Source organism: Parus major, chromosome 4 (genome assembly GCF_001522545.3).
Source record: "Parus major isolate Abel chromosome 4, Parus_major1.1, whole genome shotgun sequence".
Lineage (NCBI taxonomy): Eukaryota > Metazoa > Chordata > Aves > Passeriformes > Paridae > Parus > Parus major.
The window spans coordinates 49,136,919-49,159,307 of record NC_031771.1 but is presented as its reverse complement, the minus strand read 5'-3'; the positions used below and the strand labels follow the sequence as shown (position 1 = coordinate 49,159,307).

At 43.0% G+C, this 22,389-nt stretch overlaps 1 protein-coding gene and 1 long non-coding RNA gene across 7 annotated transcripts in view; one reads left to right on the top strand and one right to left on the bottom strand.

The window, feature by feature from the left end:
- Positions 1-4,315, bottom strand: part of LOC107203031 — a 7,895-nt gene extending 3,580 nt beyond the window's left edge. The window contains exon 1 of the long non-coding RNA XR_004497023.1: positions 2,058-4,315. This is a non-coding gene — a long non-coding RNA (uncharacterized LOC107203031). The remainder of the gene's footprint in view (positions 1-2,057) is intronic.
- Positions 4,316-4,389: 74 nt separating this feature from the next.
- PCDH7 (protocadherin 7) overlaps positions 4,390-22,389 on the top strand; it is a 266,346-nt gene continuing 248,346 nt past the window's right edge. For 5 of the 6 annotated variants that reach the window (XM_019006323.2, XM_015624297.3, XM_015624296.3 and 2 more), the window contains exon 1: positions 4,390-9,233. In XM_019006323.2, the coding sequence (XP_018861868.1) occupies positions 6,063-9,233 (3,171 nt within the window). In that variant the 5' untranslated portion in view covers positions 4,390-6,062. The remainder of the gene's footprint in view (positions 9,234-22,389) is intronic. The other variant, XM_015624294.3, reaches the window with a different exon arrangement.

Sequence of the window (22,389 nt, the reverse complement as noted above, 5' to 3'; positions counted from 1 at the left end):
GAAAGAAAGAAAGAAAGAAAGAAAGAAAGAAAGAAAGAAAGAAAGAAAGAAAGAAAGAGAAAGAGAAAATCTCAATAATTGTGATTTGTAAGAAATATATACACACTGAAAAAATCACTATCTCTTTGGCTAAATATTATTTTTCATCACTCTTCATAAATGTGAGAACTCAGAAATGCTGATGGAATCATGCCTACGCAAGAACCTTTGAACAGACTTCAGATATGAGAATAAGAATGAACGATTATAATCATAAGAGATTTAACCACTGTTATCCAACACAGATTAATTCTGCTCTGTCAGTAACTTTTATGGTGCATAATCTAGCTCAAAATTCTCAGAGAGTAAAAGAGAGAGGATTTAAAGAAAGTAACTGGTTTCATGCTTAGCTAGCATTCAGTTAAATAAGCACAGATGTGGGTTTTATCTGCTTAAAAGTGAATCTGTGGTTTTCTTATTTAAACTCTTACGTTTTAACGTCCATCAGAAAGGCTGTTGCTGCAATGAATTATTTAATCACTGCTGCCTATTACATGCTACTACACAGCAGGCACATTTGCAAAGCTGTGAAAGACACTGGCCAAGTGTCAGCACTCCCTGCAACTCAGCCCGCCTCTCAGTATATTCACTGCGAGGAATTCAGGGAGCTCCGAGGCGGCCAGAGGGCACTTGTGGTAGGGAAGGGAGTGAAGAGGTCACAACAGAATTGCACCAGATCAGCAAGACACTTTGGAGAGATGAAAGGTCACCGCGGGCTCCGTGCTGCTGTGGTGTCATTTCAGCTGCTTGTCCCTTGGTGGAGTTCTTGAGTTAGTTTCGCCTTTCCGTCAAATGGCTTTAAATGCTTCATGTGGGGGTTCTGTCCTTGTTTTTACCCTGCTTTCGAATTTTCTGTCCTGTTTACTGTACTTAATCTTTTCCACGTATTATCATGAATACGTTACTTTCAAGGCAATGATTTTTTTTTTCCTTCTGAAGCTTATTTTTCCTTTGTGAGTGCAAATAGTAACATGCAGTATGTATTTGTTAATGTATAGAGTGGTATGAATAGGTAAATAATCTGTCTCTCTTTAACCAGAGACTGACTCCCACTGCAGATCCCAGAAGTAATTTTCCAGTGAGAGCCACTGACATTCCTAAACTGTGAAAACCAAATTGTCGTGGGCAGAAAGCGCCAACTGCGGACGCGAGTTCGGCTGCCGGCGCCAGAAGCTGGGCTCAGCCAACACATGAAGATAAACCAGCCATTAATTATATCTGCATATTTTAACGATGACCCCTGTCTTTCCAATCAACAACTACAACGACAACAAAGCCCCAGTGCAGAGCACCGGGAGCCTGGGGGATACGGAGAGCCGGGGAAGCTCCCAGGCTGCTTTAGGCTTTCCCCACGTACAGCAGGCTGCGATTGTCAGCAAGACGGATTCCTTCCCACACGCAAGATGCCACTTCGGTGGCCTTATCAGATGTTCCCTTTAAGGACACAAGCTCTTATTTCCCCTCTATATATCACCAGCATCTCGGGCTATTTTATTTATTACAGACGATTACATTTGTGATCCCTCTTCCCACTTGATCTCCCCAGATCAGGAGGACAAATGCCGTGTCGTGTCTGAGCGCGTGTGGGCGTCTGTGTGCATCGGAGAGGGGGGGCAGCCGGAGCGGGGGGAGCTACACTGCGCAACAGATTTGCCCGGGAGGGACAAACCTCCCCCGCCTGAAACAGCTGGGCTTGCTCCTACCGACACCCGGGAGGCTGGGGGTGCACGGCCGCGGGACCGGGACTCTGCGGTGCCGGGGAGGCGGAGAGAGGGTGCGGGGCTAATTCTACTCTCTCCCCGCTCGAAGGAGTGGGATGCGAGGGGGGGAGCGGGGGACGCAGGGCCAGCACAGCCCCGTCCTCCCCCCGGCAGCCGGGGCACGTGGATCGGGAACAGCGCGGCCATCCACCATGCAGCGCACGTCGGGCCCATTTCCCACGCCGGCCGCCTGCCCTGGGGGAGGAGGGGAGGAGGGGAGGGAGGAAGGGAGAATGATAGAAAAGGGGGGGCCGTTACCTCTGCTCCGAAAGAGGAACCAATCCACTGTGAAGGACGCAGCACTCCCGAGCAGGAAAGACATTGCACATTCAGAGAGAGATTGCATGTGAAGACACTGCAAAAAAAGAAAGAAAGGAGGGGGGGACTGGGGGCCGCAGACCGCGTGTGAAAGGCATAGTGTGTGTAAGAGAGGCCAGCGAGGGTAGGAAGGGAAGGGGGAGCAATTGCACATGGCAAGAGAAAGAAATCACTCATTCGCTTGAAAGAGGCACTCGCAAGCAGACCGTAGTAGGAACAACGGGGAAGGAGACGCAGGCAAGAGGCGAGCGTCCATGCCGTGCAACAGCCCGGAATCCGATTAAAGTTTATGGCGGGGAGGTTAAAAAAGCTCTCATCCCGCCCCTTCCCTGGCGAATACATTAAGTTTCCTGGCTGCGTTTAAAAACACAAAGGACGGGAACAGCGGGAGCTGCCGTCCGCAGTTGCATTTCCTGCGCAGGGAGCCAGTGAAATGCAGTACGCTGGTATTCCTACCAACTGGCATGTGTGGATCTTACACTGTGAGCAAAATTTCCTCCTCACGGAGCTCCAGAACAGCGAGGGGGAATTTTGATAAATTCAAGTTGCTTGGCAAATATAATAGGGATTTGGTACTAATCCTACTTAACCCGCTGCGAAGATGCTGCGCTCCCGAACCCCCCTCCTCCGTCCGGGACTGCGGCGGTGAGCACTGAGCCTGCGCCGAGCTGGGCTTTCTCGCTGATGCTGCAGATAGAAAGACGAGTGTCTCCAGCATCGGCGGGGGAGGGTTTTCGTGTTCTGGCGAGGCAGAGAGAGCGGCCGGGGCCGGTGCCAGGGCCGGAGGAGGCGCCGGAGGAGCAGCTCTGCAGCCCTCCGGAGAAGGGAGCAGTCCCTCCCTCCCTAGCGCCGACTCCATGCGGCGCGGCTCTGCCCCTCTGTGTCTCTGGACTCCTCAAGGAAAGAGGTGGCAACCTTCCCTCCCTCCTACAATCACTCACCGCCCCAAATGACAAAGACACGCTGTGACCGTTGCTTTGAACCACCTCAACATATCCGGCCGCTTTCCGCTCAAATACATCATCTCGATGAGAGAGACATTTCATTACATTCGTCTGCGTGCTTTTTTTTATTCAAAAGAGCCACATATAACGAGGAATGCACACACAAACACATAGAGAACGCGCAACAACTTGTTTTCCCGCATGTGCTCACAGAGGGAGAAGGAGCAGCTGGATTCCTGCCTTCCCCTGGCTGCGCGCACGCACGCACACACATGTACCCGCACACACACGTGCGCACACCCGCACACACACACACCCCAACACGCTCCTGCCCTCCCCGCTGCCTGCCCCACGCTCGCCTGCCCCCTGAGTCTCCCTCTTTTCCCTCCGGGCTCCGAGCAGAAAGGACAGGTAAGGAGCCAGGCAGCACCAAGGGTAGGGCGGGAGCACACAAAAGCCATAGGCGATTAAATGGCTCAAAGTCAAAAGGAGACACGAACTAGGGACGTCAGAATAAGCAAAGTTGAGCCGGAGAGCTTTACCATTAAAGTTTATTTCCCACTTACCCAGGTAGGTGACGCTACATTTTAGCAATCATTGAAGCAGCAAGTCTCTGTTCGGAAATAAATCTGTTACTTCTTACATGTGGTTATTCTACTAACCCTCTCGCTCCCATCCTGAACATCTTCTCCGAGGATTTTTTTTTTTTTTTTTCTCCTAGGATACCCACAAACATGCTGAAAAGACACATTCAAAACACGGTAATAGGAAGAGCACAATCACAAAGACCGAGAGGCTGAAACAGCACTGGGAAACAGGACGAAAGTCTGAGATCTCAGGCAGTCCCCCTTCCTCCCTGGAGTTTTATGCAGTTACAGTGACTGCAGCTATTTCACAAAAGCACCGACACAACAGGGGAAGGTGGAAATCTGGGAAACGAGTTTCCTTACCAGCTTGATTCCGCAAAAGGCAGAATAGAAGAAAAGAAAGGCGAACAAACATTTGCTCTAAAAATCGTTGCTCGATTCACGGTCTATAGCGGACGTGGGGAGGGAAAGGGTAGGAGAAAATCACTACAGATCACGGGTTTGAGAAAGCAACAGAAGCAACACTCGGGCGTGAAATGAGGATCGGTTTTGAGGACTAAACTGGTGCTTTGTGATGAGCAGCTATCCCACTTGCAGCACTAGCAGCAGAGACAGAGGGTAAGACTGAGCTTTCTGGAGTGCAGCGCTTGACTCGTCCTCCCTCCTCCTCCTCCTCCTCCCTCCCTCCCTCCCGCCCTCCCTCTCTCTCTCGCTCTCTCTCTCTCTCTCTCTCTGCTCTCCCTCTTTCTCTCTCTCCCTCTCTCTTTCTGTGTGTATGTAGCGCAGGCGGCTCTGCTGCTGCAGCGTCAGGGAAGAGCTACCGAGAGAGGCTTCAGCAGCTCCCTCCACTTTGGGCAAACTTGTCGGTTTACCGCTTCTTCTTTTTTTTCTTTTTTTTTTCCTTTTTTTTTTTTTTTTTTTCTTTCGAGTGGGAAGCTTCTCAATTGCCATTCAACATTTTAAAGCACAAGCCGCTCTGCTGTGAAAGCGCCTGATCCACACTTCTCTGAAAGACACAGGAGGGAATACACAATTGCAGATTTCACCCACTGTGGCGGTGCAGATCACAGGAAACAACTGACCGATACAATTTTATTTGCAAATAGAACTCTGTATTATTATTATTTTTTTTTTTAATCGCGCCGCGGCTCTTTTCCCCTCCCCTTTGCCATTCCGCTTTATATGGATGTAATTCAGAATCTGTGTTAATTCACATGGGGGATCCAGTTACATCTTGTTCCGCTCCGGGTATAATTACGAGAGACCAATAACCGCCTTTGGACACATAGTTTTGTTGCTAACCTTTGAACTGAAAGGATCAAGTTCAGATCTGGTTACCTGCATTGGGACGGGAAGGAAGAGGAGAGAGAGAGAGAGAGAGACTGCAATCTCATTTGTGAATCGCTTTCAGTGCTGCAGATCCAGATTGCTATAACACATGCAGTGCAAATGCAGGTAAGGCACACACACAAACTGCGGATGCAAAAACAAACTTGGGACTGTTGTGTGTCTATGTTCTTATCTCCAGCCTTGCAAATTCTGGGCAAACGGCTTATGCAGTTTCTGTATCGTTGCTTTGTGACTAATGACCTTGCGCAGAGTTGTTAAAAAAAAAATCCGCTCCGGAGAAAGAGCTGAACATTTTAGGCGATCTCTGAAGATGGATTTGGGTGCTTTTCTGCCAACGAAAGGGGATATTCTGTGGACTGCACTGTAATACTCGGGGTTCTTCTCCTATCAGCTGTGCAGCTACCGACATTATTGGGATTTTTTTTTTTTTTACTTTTTTTTCTTTTTTTCCAGAACTGCCCATTGCTAAGAGGATTTGGTATTTTCCCGGACCCAAGCCCTTTGAATAAAGCGAATCACAATTTTTTTTTTTTTTTCCCTGTGTGTGCAGAGAGGGGGAAGAATAAAGCTAATGCCTTGGTCGTAAACGGCTGAGCGAGAGGGAGAGAGAGAGCGAGAGAGAGAGAGAAAAGAGAGAGTGTGTGAATTGTAGTTAACTCTAGTGTTGAAGACGACGACCTGGGGGGCTTCGAAACGTACAGTACAGCTCCTGCTTTTATTGCAAACCTTGCAAAGTGATTACAGTAAAATCAGAGAGGAGGAGGAGGAGGGGGAGGAGGAGGAAAATCCCATGCTATCTACTGAGATGAATCTTGAAAAAGCAAAATACACTGTCCCGTGAACTGTAAGTATATCGCAACTGGAAGGCAGGGAGAGCAGCAGAGGAGCCAGCAGCAGGGTTTTGACCACCAACTGCACCAGTCATGAGACAATAAGTTTCCAGAAATAGAAGGATTTTATAATCGATCACCTGGACTCTCAGCCGCTCTGTTAGCTTATAGTGGGGAGTTTACTGGGGGGCAGGTGGGAGTGAGAGGAGGGCGGGGGGTTTCGGTACGAGGAAGATGAGGAAGATGAGGACCCTCCTTCGCTTTGTGCATTGCTGCTGTTGCTGCTTCTTGCTCCTCCTGCCTCCGCCGCTCTGGGTCAGCCTGGCAGCGGCTAAGCAGCTCCTGAAGTACCGGTTGGCAGAGGAGGGACCCGCCGACATCCGCATCGGCAACGTGGCTTCCGACCTGGGGATCGTAACGGGCTCCGGAGAGGTGACATTCAGCCTGGAGTCGGGCTCCGACTATCTCAAGATCGATAACATGACCGGGGAGCTGAGCACCACAGAGCGGCGCATCGACCGCGAAAAGCTGCCGCAGTGCCAGATGATCTTCGACGAGAACGAGTGCTTCTTGGACTTCGAGGTGTCGGTCATCGGCCCCTCGCAGAGCTGGGTGGACCTCTTCGAGGGCCGGGTCATCATCCTGGACATCAACGACAACACCCCCACCTTCCCTTCCCCCGTCCTCACGCTCACCGTGGAGGAGAACCGGCCCGTGGGGACCCTCTACCTGCTGCCCACCGCCACCGACAGGGACTTCGGCCGCAACGGCATCGAGCGCTACGAGCTGCTGCAGGAGCCCGGCGGGGACGGCGGCCGGCGAGGCGGCGGGGGCGGCTCGGCCGCGGCGGCCCCCGAGAGCGCCCCCTACCCCGGCGGCAGCAAGCGGCGGCAGGAGGCGGAGGCGGCGGCCCGCAGCAGCGTCTTCGAGCTGCAGGTGGCCGACACCCTGGACGGGGAGAAGCAGCCGCAGCTGATCGTCAAGGGGGCGCTGGACCGAGAGCAGCGGGACTCCTACGAACTCAGCCTCCGAGTGCGGGATGGCGGCGACCCGGCACGGTCCTCGCAGGCCATCCTGAGGGTGCTGATCACCGACGTGAACGACAACAGCCCCCGCTTTGAGAAGAGCGTCTATGAGGCTGACCTGGCGGAGAACAGCAGCCCTGGGACCCCTATCCTGCAGCTGCGAGCCACCGACCTGGACGTGGGAGTGAATGGGCAGATCGAGTACGTCTTCGGGGCAGCCACTGAGTCCGTCAGGCGCCTACTACGGCTGGACGAGACCTCGGGCTGGCTCAGCGTCTTGCACCGCATCGACCGGGAGGAGGTGAACCAGCTTCGCTTCACTGTCATGGCCCGAGACCGGGGCCAGCCCCCCAAGACAGACAAGGCCACTGTAGTGCTGAACATCCGGGATGAAAATGACAACGTGCCCACCATCGACATCCGGAAAATTGGGCGCATCCCGCTCCGGGACGGGGTGGCAAGCGTGGCCGAGGATGTGCTGGTGGACACCCCCATTGCCTTGGTGCAGGTGTCAGACCGGGACCAAGGTGAAAATGGTGTGGTGACCTGCACCGTGGTGGGCGATGTGCCCTTCCAGCTCAAACCGGCCAGTGAGGGTGAAGGGGAGCCACAGAATAAGCGCAAGTATTTCCTCCACACTTCGGCCCCTCTGGATTATGAAGCTGTCCGTGACTACAATGTGGTGATTGTGGCTGTGGACTCAGGCAGCCCCAGCTTGTCCAGCAACAACTCCCTGCTAGTGCGGGTCGGGGACACTAATGATAACCCTCCCATGTTCAGCCAGGCTGTGCTGGAGGTCTCCTTTCCAGAGAACAACTTGCCTGGTGAGAGGGTGGCCACAGTGGTTGCCACAGATGCGGACAGTGGCAAGAATGCTGAGATCACCTATTCCTTGGAGGCCTCGCCCCTCTCCTCAGAGGCACCGGGCAGCATCTTCAGTATTGACCCTGACTCTGGGGATGTGTCGGTGCAGGCAGTGCTGGACCGCGAGCAACGTGACACCTACGAATTTCAGGTGACAGCTCGGGACAAGGGGGTGCCATCACTGCAGGGCTCCACCACAGTGGTGGTGCGAGTGTCGGACCGCAATGACAATGAGCCGCGCTTCATGCAGGATGTGTTCACCTTCTATGTGAAAGAAAACCTGCAGCCCAACAGCCCGGTGGGCATGGTGACTGTGATGGACTTTGACAAGGGCCGCAATGCTGAGCTCAGCCTCTCCATCCAGCCCGGAGATCACGACCAGGCAGCTGGCATCTTTTCCATTGAGAATGACACCGGAACCATTTTCTCCACTGTCTCTTTTGACCGTGAGCAGCAGACCAGCTACACCTTTAAGGTGAAGGCAGTGGATGGGGGTGAGCCACCACGCTCTGCCACAGCCACCGTGTCTCTCTTTGTGATGGATGAGAATGACAATGCACCCACTGTCACCTTCCCCAGCAACAGCTCCTACACCGTGCTGCCACCCTCCAGCAACATGCGCACCGTGGTGGCCACAGTAGTCGCCACCGATGCTGACACCGGTCTCAACGCTGACCTCAACTACAGCATTGTTGGGGGTAACCCCTTCAAACTCTTTGAAATAGACCCGGCCAGTGGTGTGGTGTCACTGGTGGGCAAGTTGGCCCCCAAGCACTATGGCCTGCACCGCCTGGTTGTGCAAGTGAATGACAGTGGGCAGCCACCCCAGTCCACCACTGCCCTGCTCCACGTCTTTGTCAATGAGAGCCTGTCCAACGCTACTGTGGTGGAGAGCCAGGTGGCCCGTAGCCTTCACACCCCACTGGCCCAGGACATTGCTGGTGATCCCAGCTATGAGTTGAGCAAGCAGAGGCTTAGCATAGTCATTGGTGTGGTGGCTGGCATCATGACAGTCATCCTTCTTATCCTGGTAGTGGTCATGGCCCGCTACTGCCGATCCAAGGGCAAGCATGGCTACGAGGCCGGCAAGAAGGACCACGAGGATTTCTTCACACCTCAGCAGCACGACAAGGCCAAGAAGCCCAAGAAGGACAAGAAAGGCAAGAAGGGCAAGCAGCCCCTCTATAGCAGCATTGTTACTGTAGAGGCTTCCAAGCCCAACGGGCAGCGCTACGACAGCGTCAACGAGAAGCTCTCGGACAGCCCCGGCATGGGCCGATATCGCTCGGTCAATGGTGGCCCGGGCAGCCCAGACCTGGCCAGGCACTACAAGTCGAGCTCACCGCTGCCCACTGTCCAGCTGCACCCACAGTCCCCCACCGCTGGCAAAAAGCACCAGGCCGTGCAGGACCTGCCCCCAGCCAACACCTTCGTGGGCGCTGGAGACAACATCTCCATCGGCTCGGACCATTGCTCCGAGTACAGCTGCCAGGCCAGCAGCAAGTACAGCAAGCAGGTAAGAGCGCTGCACCCCTCGGGCCCAACACGCACACACAAGCACACAGAGAGGGTGAGGGAGCCGGGATGCCAGTCCCCCCACCTCCCACACTGGCACAGGCACACACCCCGTCAGCTTCAGTGACCCGTTCAGTCTGGTGCCCCCGCCCCCTCCCTCCAGGCAGTCAGTCAGGTGCACAGACCAACAGGCAGCTGAAAAGGACAGTCAGACCTTTTTATTGCTATTACTATAATTTTTTATCATTCCCTCCTCTTATCAGATCCGGCAGCCAAGCAGCCGGACGGCGCTGCCCCGCCGCAGGAGCAGCGGCAGGTGGCCGCGGGGCCCGGGGGTTCTGTCGCCAGTCCCGACAGCGAACTGCACGGCAGCCTGAGATGCCTTTATCAGCCGCGCTCCCGGAGGCCAAACCCGGCGGTTTTGGAGGGCTCTAGGTCTCAGAACCCCCCACCAGGCGGAGCCGCCATCCCCCTCCCGCCCCCCGGCCCCGCCTCCATCAGCCCGGCCCGCCGCTTCCCCCTCCGCGATGCTTCCCCAGCCTTAGGGACGTGTCAGCTCCGGCTGAGCAGGAAAGTTTCTCCCCGGTAGCCAGTTGTTTCGGGGAAAGGGGGGGTTGCTGCCTGCCTGGCGCTTCCTAAAGCTGTGGGTGAGAGTGGATTTGCAGCCGCCGCGGTGAAGCGTTAATGGCTGTAATTACCGTGTCTTTCATTAGCACCAAAATGCTTAAATAATCTGCACAGCCTATCCGCGCTCTAATTTACACCACAGAGATTTGCACTCATTGCAGCAGTTGCTCTGAATACACATAAGAGTTAGTGAGTTTTGAATCACATCTCAGTACGTTATGATTTAATTGGTTTTGGGTTTTATTTGGTTTTGTGGTGTGGTTTGTTTTTTTTTTTTTTGTTTGTTTGTGGTTTTTTTATGCCCCTCTTGCCTATCTCATGAAATTTCATTCACGCTGAGAGGCCCTAATTTGCCCGCCCAGCTGCCGCATAGTTGTGTTTGTAGTGTGACTGCCGTGAGTCCTCTCGGAGCCAAATGTGCCTTCAGGGGTGCCACGAGTCACTGGCTCTGGTCTCCACTGTGTTGGTGGAGCTTGGTTCAGTGAAGCTCCAATAGCCTAAAACTGGTGATGGTAGGCACTGTCTTTACAGTCCTTGAAATAAGATAGGGATAGCACAGAGGGGAATCCAGCTTCTAAGTGAAGGCTTCAGTTTATTTTATAAGACACATATATACCCTGAACAGAGGTCCCTCTCTTTTTGGTGGAGTGCTTTTTGGGTGATAGTACTTGTAGGTTAATATCCTGAAAGTTTTCTCAACTACAATTCACATTGCACAAGAAGCTAGAGGCAAATGAATGCTGATTCATGCAACTACACATCCAAGTCTGGAACAGAAAAATTCTGACTAGTTTGACAAAAATGTTTTCCACTTACTAACATGCAAATATGCTACATGATGACATTTTTTATACACTTTGAAGTGTTTGCTAGTTTACTAAAATTGAAGTTTTACAAGTGTTGCCTGCTCAGAAATACTTAAAATATAGTAGCATAAAACAAATTGTATGAGCCAGCCCTTCCAGTCTTTCAGGTCACCAAAATAGTGTGATTGTACTATCCACCAGCGCTTTTGTGTATGTGGTTTTGCAAGTGATACAGACTTATAGAACATTTGACACAGTAGTTTCTGTGTGATACATTTCATTAATGCTCTCCTAGAGAGCACATCACAATTTCAGTTTGAGAAAAGTCTATATAAAGTACAAATTACTAAATTCTTTATCTTTCATCTCCTAAGGCTTGCTAAGCACAGAGTAGATTATGCCATTTTAGCAAGCACTGGAATAAAAGTAGCAGTGGAATATATGCTAATGAGATACCACTTCTTTCTTGATGCTGCAATTCATCTAAACATATGGATTATAATCTGTTAAAGTGTAATTTAATTTCAGTGTAAAAGAATGATTTGCATTCTAAGTGTAGGAATGGTACAAGAATACACATTACAAATTACTGTTTTGCTTGACAAAACCCCCCAAACTTATTTAAGGTTATAATACAGAATTACCTATTATTATCAAAGGATTTTTTTAAAATATAAAATATATGAGAAAATATAGGATAAAATTGCTTTATTGCACTTTTACAATGAAGTGCACCTTGAATTGCTCCATTACTTGTTTGCTGCGAACCAGTTTTTCAGTGTTGATAGTTCTCTTGTTAAATATTTAGCCTGTTATGAATGTTCACTTATTCAAGTAGTTTATAGCCAGTATTCTGATGTCTTATCTACTCATTTTTAAATATGTAGACAGTATTTTCACACTTGTAAAGCAGACATATAAATTGGAAATTGCCCAAGAAAACAGTAAAGGTAATGTTAAATAACAGACTTTATGGGAGAGTCTAGCAGTCACAAAAACCCTCTGTTACCACTTTCCTATGTGCTCTCGCCAGCTTGTTGCTGAGTGACATTTGTATACTTTTGTTCATTTCATACAGTAGTGAGTATATTAAGACTTGCATAAACAATATGTACACTTTTCACATCTCAAACATTGACAGTGCAGTATTTCTCAGTTTAGCAGAAAAAACACCTGTAGGTTTTTAATACCCAAACCATGTGGAGCTCTTGTTCAGCACAATTGTTTAGAGAGAAATGTGAAGCACATGCAGATAAAGGGTTCTTATGGGGTGTTTATCAGATTGTTTCATAGCTCTGCTGTACATGTGCAACAGAACCAGTAGCATTATGGTGGGGCTGTGGTAGGCAGACCTGCTTGAAATATCTAAGACTGCCTTTATTTATTCATTGTCACTTCCTTTTGTTCTAAGGACACATTAGACAGTGTATAAAATTTTAGAGTGAATAAGTGGATGCAGCAGAACATACCTGCTCTAAGTTACTGGAGATGAGAGTGATGCTGATTTCCCATTAGTGTAATTAGAATTGGTAACTGATACTTTCCTATATCCACAATACAGCAGTCAGAAAATAAAGTCTCTGCTTACATGAACGATTGGTGTACCCCAGGGAACACAAGTTGTTTTCATTCCAATGTTTTGATACTTCTTTTTTAAGGTGATGAATTGAATCATGTGAATTTCAAAATATGTCATACAGGACTGTATAGGAGGAAACTGCAAACAATTTGTAACTCTCCTCCGGACATAATGTCTTTCATATAAAGTTTAAAACAAAATTCTGTATTCAGTAGATTTCTGGCATTTCACAGTCACCGTTTTTTTAGGAGGACTTTAACATGTTTAACTCTTATCCTTGTCTTTCTTAGCATGGTATTACTCTGAATTATTCTTTTAGCCTCTCACACATTGTCTCCTTTTCAGTAAAGCAGTACAAATGTTTAAAACACTTAGTATTCCACAGGTCTTAATCACTTGCCAAAAGTTAAAGCTGTACAGAAGTGTTTAACTGAATGGGGATGAGTTTAAGTAAGTGTTTTTCTGGATCACGGATTTAAAATTTGAAACCTCCAAGTGCTGAACATTGCCTGTGAAGAGCCTGAATATTGGGATTTCCAGCAAAGACAGCCAAAGATAATGAAAGCTCAGTGCCTAAGGGGAATCACTTAACAGCTTGAAGAGCTACATGCTTAATCATAGATCTCATAATGAAATTTAATTGTAAATAATAGTTTATTTTATCATTCAGTTACAGATATATATTTATAATATATGCTGTTCCACCTCTTTGTCTCACAGTGTAAAATAGTGGCACATAAGCAGTTTTATTTCAGTGAAAATGTTAATCACGAATCTGCCTGTTACCAACCACTCTTTGAAGAACAGGCCTTTTAAACACTCTTCACATGCTTATATTTCTTGGCCATCATCTTATCTTGGTTTCTTTTTACTTGCTCTACTAAGCAATAATTATTGACTCTTTAAAACACTCCAGTTATGATGCTGAGGGCTTTTTTGCTTGTTATATTTTTAGGAGATATTGGTCATTATCAGTAGAACTAGTAGAAGCAGTAAACAAATTTCTGAGCAGAATTATTTCTGTACTTCAGATAATGGCTTCTTAGCCAACTCTGTAACTCTTTATGAAATATCCCAATGCCTTTTCTCATTGAAAATGTACTGTTTCATGAAGAAAAATATTTATCAAACCAGTGTGCAGACACTAATCAAAATTATATGCCTTTCCTGTAAAGTCTTACTTCCCTGAAAATGAAATACATAGAAACTAATTTCTGAAAAAAAAAAATAAATCCTTTTTCAGTAGACAATTAATTTGTTTCATAAAATTTCAAACATTAATCAGTCTGCTGAAATATTGCAGAAGCATTTTGGCTAGTTGGTTATCATATATGTCAATTGTATCTATAAACTAAATGGATCAATCTCCTCATAAACATTCACATATACCCAGCATCCTTTACAGGACCCCAAATTGATCCATGAAGGAGGCAATCAGTTTAACCATACAGGAAGGCATCATGTTTTCTCCTGTTTATATACAGACACACACAGACACGGAGAGGCTTATCTCAAAGGCTATTTGTATATTCACAAACATAAAAATAACAATGTCATGGTGGCACTAACTGCCATATCAAAAAAAAAGAGAATATTGTTATTGAGTATAAACATTTACATTTGTGACTTCTTTCACACATTTAACTTTCACTGTTAATACTACTGTTCACTGAAAAGTGTACAGAAGTATTTTAGATTTTCTGTTCTCATTTTCCATGTGTTAAATATTTTACAATTAGTTTTTAAAATTGACCCACATTTGACCTTTAGTACCAAATTATGATGAGAGAGGGGCTAATTAAACATGAAATGGATGTATCATTGATGCTTTAATTAACTTTATTTAAGAGAAACTGTTCCACTGATAAGTGCTGCTTTTATTTCTTTCCTCTCCAGTAAAATCATCTTGTACAGTGCACAAATGACAAAGTTACCACTGAATCATTCTGCACTCCCAGGAGATGTGCAGAGCCAAAAGGGACAGGATCTGAGTAAAGGAGGATACATGCTCTGAATAAGTAAAGAACAGTACTATTATAGGAAAGGGGTAGCAAGAAACATCTTTAAAAGGATAGAATCTGATTTATCAACTCAGACAGCTCTCTGGTGTTGTACATAGCAAGCTTGGGTTATAACCATGGTTAGCAGCTTTACTATTGCTGCCAGTCTTCTGTTTCTGAGTTTTTTCCTCTTTCTTTTTATTTTTTTTGTTGTTGTTTGTTTGTTTGTTTGTGTTTAGCTGTCTGGTTTTCTGGTATTTGAGATAGTTGCTGGTTTAACCATCAGTACAGCTTTTGCTTCATATCTGCAGCTTCAGACTCTTTTCCCTTTAAGTTTTTTTTTCAAAAGTTTTAGAAGGTTTATATACTTAGTAATATGTTGGGCTACTATGAGAGATAAAACTAATCAATTTGGTTTTGCATTAAAATATGAAAGAAAATCAACAGACCTCAGAAGTAGTTAACAATATAAATCAACTCAATCTTCATCAAGAACCGTGAACTCTTCACAAGTCAAAATCTCAAAATATGATTATGCTGAAGTACCAGTTAGTCAAGTTCCTGAATTATGGTAGTGATACACACTGAAGTTGTCTAGCTGTGTGGACTTGGGCTTAGTATGAATCATTTGCTCAATCTTATGTGGCCATTTTCCCTGACAAGAGATTTAAAATTAAAATTAAGAACAACTTTTGAAGGTACTAAAAAACCAAGGAATTAGCAATATATATATCACATACAAGCAGTGTGGAGGAACCACTTATTACTATTTTCTGTGAAAGGAGAATATGGAAAAGCTTGAGAGTAAATCTTGGAGTTTAGAAGTTCAAACTTGCCCATTTAAAACTGTAAGGTAGCTAAAAGTGATGTGATTTCTGTTTTCAATGTTTATGCCAGTAAGAAAAATCCTCTCATCTAGGCAAAAGGTTGTTTTGAAATCATTAGTTTGTAAAATGATGCAGCATAGCCCCAAAAGTTCAATTTTATTCAGAGTGGATCACAAACAGCACAATTATAGGAAGCTGAAAAAAAGCATTATCTTTGTATTCCAAAACCTAATTTACTTTATTAACTACTGACAAGAGTATATTTTTTAAAGGCATATAAATAAAACATATTTCTGTCACATGAGATTTTGCTACATATTTAATGTTCAAATGTCTGAGTTTGTAACTGAATGAGAGGAATGTGTGCTTACAAATATCATTCTTGCAGTATTAGGAAGCAATAAAATTGGTATTTATCAATCTGTTCAATAAAAGGTCTTTTATTATCTACAGATAATTATGGATAATGTAAAGTTAGTTTTTAAGGCTAGGTACAGAAGTAGGTACTAGCTGAGGCTAAAAATTGCTCATAGATAGAACCATAATGAAGAAATACTGATTCCACCTGCCAAAAATTCAGAGAAAATATTATCTTTCAGTCATGTCTGAACAAATTCCTTTATAGTACCACCTTGTAAGTAAAAAAAAATTGCCACTTGACAGCATAAAAATTCCTGAATTACATGGTCATGTGATGATTATGAAGAATCTACCATAAACTCCATGAAAATGATATTCTTGACTGGTGTTGTGGCCAGGAAATTTATTGTGTGTTATGTGTCAAATGTTTTATCTTCTGTAGCACTTCTGAAAGAGAAAGGGAGGGGCTGCTGTAATTTATTCTGTTTATCCATGTAAAAATGTCAAGGTCTCTTCAGCCCTGGAGCAGTGTAAAATATGAGAAGTAACCCCTACTTCCTTTGGATACCAAATCTTTAGAGGCAGAATTAGTTTAAAACAGAGATTTCTCCTTGGATAAAAAAAGAAAAAAAAACCCTTCATCAGGACAATGCTTTTAAAAGGGATGCAATTTAGTGTAGAATTATGTTTCTGACTTCAGTGTTGTGCTGGAAAATGAGCTAAAGAAAGTTATGGAGACTGTCATGACATTCTGGTTATGATTCAGCTGTCTAAGGGTGAGCATCCTAAAGTCAGTTTAGGTACCTGAAAGTTCCTGCGCCATCTGTACAGAGCTGCACACACAGGGTGTGTGGCACAAAACCTGGCTGTCTTCTGTGACACTCTTGTAGCTGCAGCTCAAGGCCAAAAAGAAAAAGCAATCACTGAATCCTTTGGTTTACTTAAATGAACAATACTTAAAGTAAAATTAAGCACTCTGTGCATGCAGTGCACTTTGGCAGGGCTGAAAATTATTTTTCCTGTGAGAACTTCAGCACAATCTTCAAATGTGTGTGCCATACACATGCCAATTAATAGAACAGAATCTGCATGTGCAGATACCTGATCAGATATAAGCAATTAACTGAATTTCCATTCATCGTCTGACCTCTCAGGTTGATGTTTATCTCAGGTGAAACTGCAGGTAATTCCAGTAAAGTCAATAGAATTTAACTAGTATTAACTGCAGAAAATAGTATCAGGTATTGTAATATTCAGAAAATGCTTCATATTAAAATAAAATATAGATAGAGAACACCAATTTATCAGTTTGGATATTAATCCCCTGCATTTAAGTTATCAGCATATAATAATACATCAGTATATATATATGTATATAATTTGTAAAATAACAGAGTAGGTTTTCATCATGTTTTACATCCAAATGTAAAAATATCTTTCTAAAAGGGTCTGGAAATGATGTGGCTTTCATGACACTTCAAAAAAGTAAGATTTTACTATCAAACACATTCTTGCTCAAACTAATGGTACAGCAGTACTACATATGTCAAGCTACTTTTGTTGGTCCCCAGCAGGTCATGGTGTTTGTTCATGGAGCTGTGTGTTACCCCTCATAGGCATATTTACAAGTAAGGCTTGGCCTTAAAGTTCCTATCAATTTCATAATGCAAAACTTTGCTTCAGATGAAATCTGGCCATTTGCTTAGGAAAATCTGCTTAGTTTATTGTAGGTCCTACTTAAAACACTAGGTTTCACAAGACAAAATACTTCTGTAATTTGCAGTCTTTCCAAAGGTGAAAGACAAAAATGAAAATACAGATAATAAAACCAACAGAAAACTAAAGCATTAGCTCATCTGCTCCTAATATTTTCACAGTGATATTTTAAGCCCCTATTTTACACCTTTGCTATTCACAACTCGTATGGTTTTTTCTGGTTTCAACAGACATCTGATCTCATCATGTCACACCTGCTCTAAGTGAAGTTACATTGTCATAAAATTTGAGTAATGAAATAGTTAATCAGTTTCCTTATCTCCATCCATGTATTCCAAATTGGTTATAATGACATAACATGTGCCTCGTGTGATAGTGAGAGAGGATATCCATCATTCTGCTGGATTAGAAAAGTGCTATTTTCAGTGAGCATGTAATTATATTCCAATTGCAAAACAAGTTTACAGAAGAACAGTCATTGATTTACTTGAGAGAGAAATATTTGTTGAATTTTCAAGTATCAGTGTTGCGAGTTCTTATATGGAGGGAATAATTGCACTGGAAGCTAGAAATATCTACTTAACAGGGGACTACATGCTCAGCCTCTGAACCTCAGCCCAGATCTTGGGTAAGATCTGTCACACTTTAATAAATTTAGAAAATTCACTCAGATGGCTCCTCTGACTATATACTGAATGTTTTACTTTTCTTCCTGCAACTTAAGGCCCTGAATTTTAATTTTATTCAGAAAATAATTCCATCTTATTTTAATGGAATTTTTCTGAATATGAGTAAAATTCAGCTATTTCTAGAGTGGGTAATAATTCTGCTGAGTAAAAGTGACAGCAAGATGAAGCAGAGAGCAGTACCTGTTTTCATAGAGTCTTTAAAATATGAGTGTTTTTCCAAGGAATTGAAAAACACAAAGTCTGGGTCATGTATTTTGCTCTATTTGTTACTATATGCATATGAAACAGATTAGTATGACACATCTGAACTAACTGCTGTGCAGAAGTGAGTAACACTTTATAGCCTAACAGAGAACTACCACCGAGGCAGGGTAGGTGTTTCACCAGGGTTTGTGTAATGGGTGGGCTCACTCAGTGGGTTCAGTCCTGGCACTGGAAGATCCTTGAGCATACATGAAATCACTAGGGCTTGGTGCTCCAAAGTCATTTGTTCTCTTTAAATTCACCAGCTTCATGGATAGAAACAATAGGTATGCTACTAAAATACTTGCTGCTTGTGGTGTTTTTCTGTGCTTTTATATAAGAATTAAAAAAAAATGCAAGACTGCTCTAGTTTAGAAGGAAAGGAAACTTGTGCAAGTGTTTACAAAATGGCTCTGCATTTTCCATCCTGTGTTTTGCAGAGATCACCAGACACTTATATATTTTATCCTTTTTTTTGTGCCACATTGATTTTTTAAATAATTATTTATAGTGTTGCTAATATTCTGGATCTTCCTGTTTGTTCTTTAATGCAGATGAGAAGATAAGAACCAGTGTGAAATTCCTCTGTGCAGCATAAATTAAGAAGATTTTGTTTTCATTATATTGCAAAATGTTTTATCACTTATGGTCTCATATTCAAGGAGACTGGGTGATGTTTTATTCAGTTGGCCCTTCAGAAGCTGCTGAATGAATTGAAAATTTATCTTGGACTTTCTAATACTGCACATTAGTGCACCTTTCTAGGAACTTGAATACTAAATATATGTATTTTTTCTATACTAGTTCTTAATTAAATATATGAAGGGACTGAACTCTTTAAATTATATGGTAAACTTCCTGGAGAATTAATGTTACAGAAATATGAAAGGGCTGGCTAAAGCATCAATCTACCAAATGTTTCTAAAAGGCTTTATATATTTATAAGACTTCATGATCTACTATTGATGCAAATTACTAAGGATAAAAGAAAATCCATCTGTTATCAAAGAAAAAAATAAATTAAATAAGTCCAAGGATTTGAAAGACTTAGCATTAAGGACTAAGTATTCATACTTTGTGATGGGTTTATAGTAATTGACAGTAGAAAAGACTTCCTTTTAGCATTTACAATACGGGGTTTTTTTTTTAAACTAAAGAAAATGACTTTTCCATAAAAGCTTCTCATGTAATGTATCCTGTCTCATTTCATAATTTCCTATCCTTCACTGAAATGTCTCAATTAAAATATGAACTAAACCATTTCATGTTGTGTTGGACATTACTAGTTTTATTATTACCCTTACATTTAATCAAATTGTCAGTAACTAAATAAATAGCATTTCATCAAGAGCTGTTGGTTTTCAATCAGCTAGGAAACAGATTATGGGCCTGAGAACAGATCTAAGGCTAGTGTCTCCAATCTGCAACTAATTGTGCACTGATAATAGCACTGCCCACAGGCAAATCTTACTCACTGTCCTCATCTATGATAGATTTTCCTGTATGTTAATATTACATCAGATGGAGTAATTTTGTTGCAGTTCCCACATTTAACCTTTACTTTTTAATTGGAAATATGTGTTGTTTGGAGATACTACCTTCATGTTTAATTTCTGAAAAGAAATGCATAAAAGAGAAATCTCAAGGGAAGCATTATAGCCATGCTTTTCTCTTTAGCTTCTCCTCTTAAAACAGTTGCTTCTTTAGAAGATAAAGTACTGTTGATACTTAAGGAAGTATTTACACATAATATTACATATTCTATGGCTTATCTCAGGGATTGAGAAATATGCCTTGCAAACAGCAGAAGGAAGTAGTGCTTCACCCTCTCTTGGTGTGTGTGGACTAGCTGTTAGGGGTGTGGGTGCCAGAGTTCTCTCTGGGTCAATTGCAGATAACATACTAATGGTATATAGCACATGTGCTGATTACATTATTAAGACATTATGAATATTCACATTTTTCCAGCATGAACTTGATGAGAGTGATTAAATACACAGCAGCCCCAGTACTGTATCCAGACTGCATCATTTCAGGTGCTTCACAAATACAGAACACACTGTAAAAGCTGCTTTTAAACAAGGCATACATAGAGGGTAGAATAGCAAATACTGTCTGTAGTCAGCACATTATAGTGTTCTGGAAGAAAGCTGTCTTCTGGGCTGTGTACATTGTTCTTGTGAAATGATTCCAACAGTTTCAAATCTTTTTTTTTCACCTTGCTAGTTATGCAAACAGCTCTTCACTTTTTTCACTAAAGCAAGTGGGAATTGTTCACTGTCACAAATAATAAATAACAAGAGCACCCGATCTGCAGAGCATGGAAGTGATAAAAACACATGCTTATGAGTGCTTGAGATTTCACAGCTATTAATTTTGAACTTTTTGATTGCGATTCTGTTTTACAAGAGTGGATGCTGTTAGGGCAGCAGTACACAGTGACAGTGAAGGATTATGACAACATGCATTTATCACTGTGAGCTTGATAAATTCAGTGTAAGAGATGGTCAGAAAACCTGAAGTCATAAAATGTGTCTTGTCTTTACTGAAAGTTAGTGAACATTTTCCTGTTAATTCTAATGATCTTTTTTAATTAGCAATTTAACATTAATATGAGTATGCTTGAGAAGGTTTCTTTGTGCATAATGAAATGTGTAGCTCTTGCCAACATTTGTGAATTCTTCAACATGCACACAACTGAGGGAATCCAGGAGTTTTGTGCAGAATGCTATTGTATATACAACATGTAATCACATATGGAAAGGTCAGCAAATACTATAGCAAGTTTGGCATTAATAAAAGTCAGAAGGACTTTTCAGAATGCTTTAAAGCATTTTTTAAAGTTATCTAGCACTTAAAGTCTAAATAGCAAGTTTGTCTAAAAGAATACACCCCAACTAGTTCTGTGTAAATCAAAATGTGGGAGACCATGTCTTTCATTTTGAGATTGCAGCATTCAAAGGTAATAGGAGCGTTTCAAATCTGAAACCACATCTGAAATATTTATGCTCAATTTTCAAAGTTATAAAAGAGAAAATAAATCCTAAGTTATACAGTAGAAAGTCCTGAATAAGGGAAGCAATTGAGTAAGAACATGTCTAGAAATGTTAGTACTTCATTTTTTAATCTTTATCATTCTAGGGAATTAATCTTCAGCCTTTCTGAAATCCTCACTGAGCTGGTAATTTTTTTCACATTTTCAGGACATCATCAAAGCCATGCTAATCTGGACCAAGGGCATGTCTCAGAGTCCTTGAATCTCTGAAGAAAACATTTTGCTGTCTTTCCTATTTTTAACATAATCAAGATTCACTTCAAACTTTTATAAAAACCTATAGAGACAACAGTTTGATTATTTACAAGACAGGTTTTATAGGATGCAGTCAACAACTTACAGTTCACTGCAAGATTAATAGGGAAAAGTTGCAAATCCAGGAGGCATATGTTCTTACTGAATGTCTAGCTCAGTAATTAGACAATCTGGCTACTGAGTGAAGTACGTTTGTGATAAATTGTAATGTACATCCCATGTTTAAGGCATTGTAAGCCTGTAATCTGGAGGAGGAAAAGGAAAGATCTCATGAGAAAAGGAAATCCAGATTTTTTTTTTCCTGTAACATGAACCTGTAGGTATTTGTTTTGTCTCCCAAAGGAAAGGCCTAGCATTTGAGCAAGATTTTTCTTATAGAAAAGGAGAACAGTTGGAGTTGTCATTTTAATTTTTCTTTAACTCTAGAATTTCTTTTGTAATGAAGAAAATCTAGTTTTTAATCATACAACATTCTATGTTCTGGCAAAGTCTTTCATTAATTAATATTTGTATATAACTTTGTCAAGAAAAATTTATGCTCTCTACCTTCCTCATCATGTTCATCAAAAGCATTGCACTGGGGCAGATAGAGAGGAAAATTTAATCTTTCTATATTTGTAAGACTGCCTACTTATTTTTTCTATGCTTATATTTGGAATGATTTTGAACAGACTTTACAGAAAGCATAGAGTAAATAACTACTACTGAGACATAAAGGAGTAAAATAAAGAGAACCTGTGATGGAAAAATTGCTTTCAAAATATTTTTTCCCCCTGTTTTTCTTTTGTTTAAATAAGAAGATTATGGTTTAAAAAATCAACCTAGTGAAACTTTAGATATTTACTTATATGTTAGCTTTATGGAAAGCTGTTTTGAGAGCCAAATAAAATCAATCTGCAAAATTGTTTGGAGTTTTGGACAGAGAACTTTTGAGGAGGCAGTAGAATACATATGCTGACATAATGAGAATTTCACTCACATATATCATGGACTCCTATAC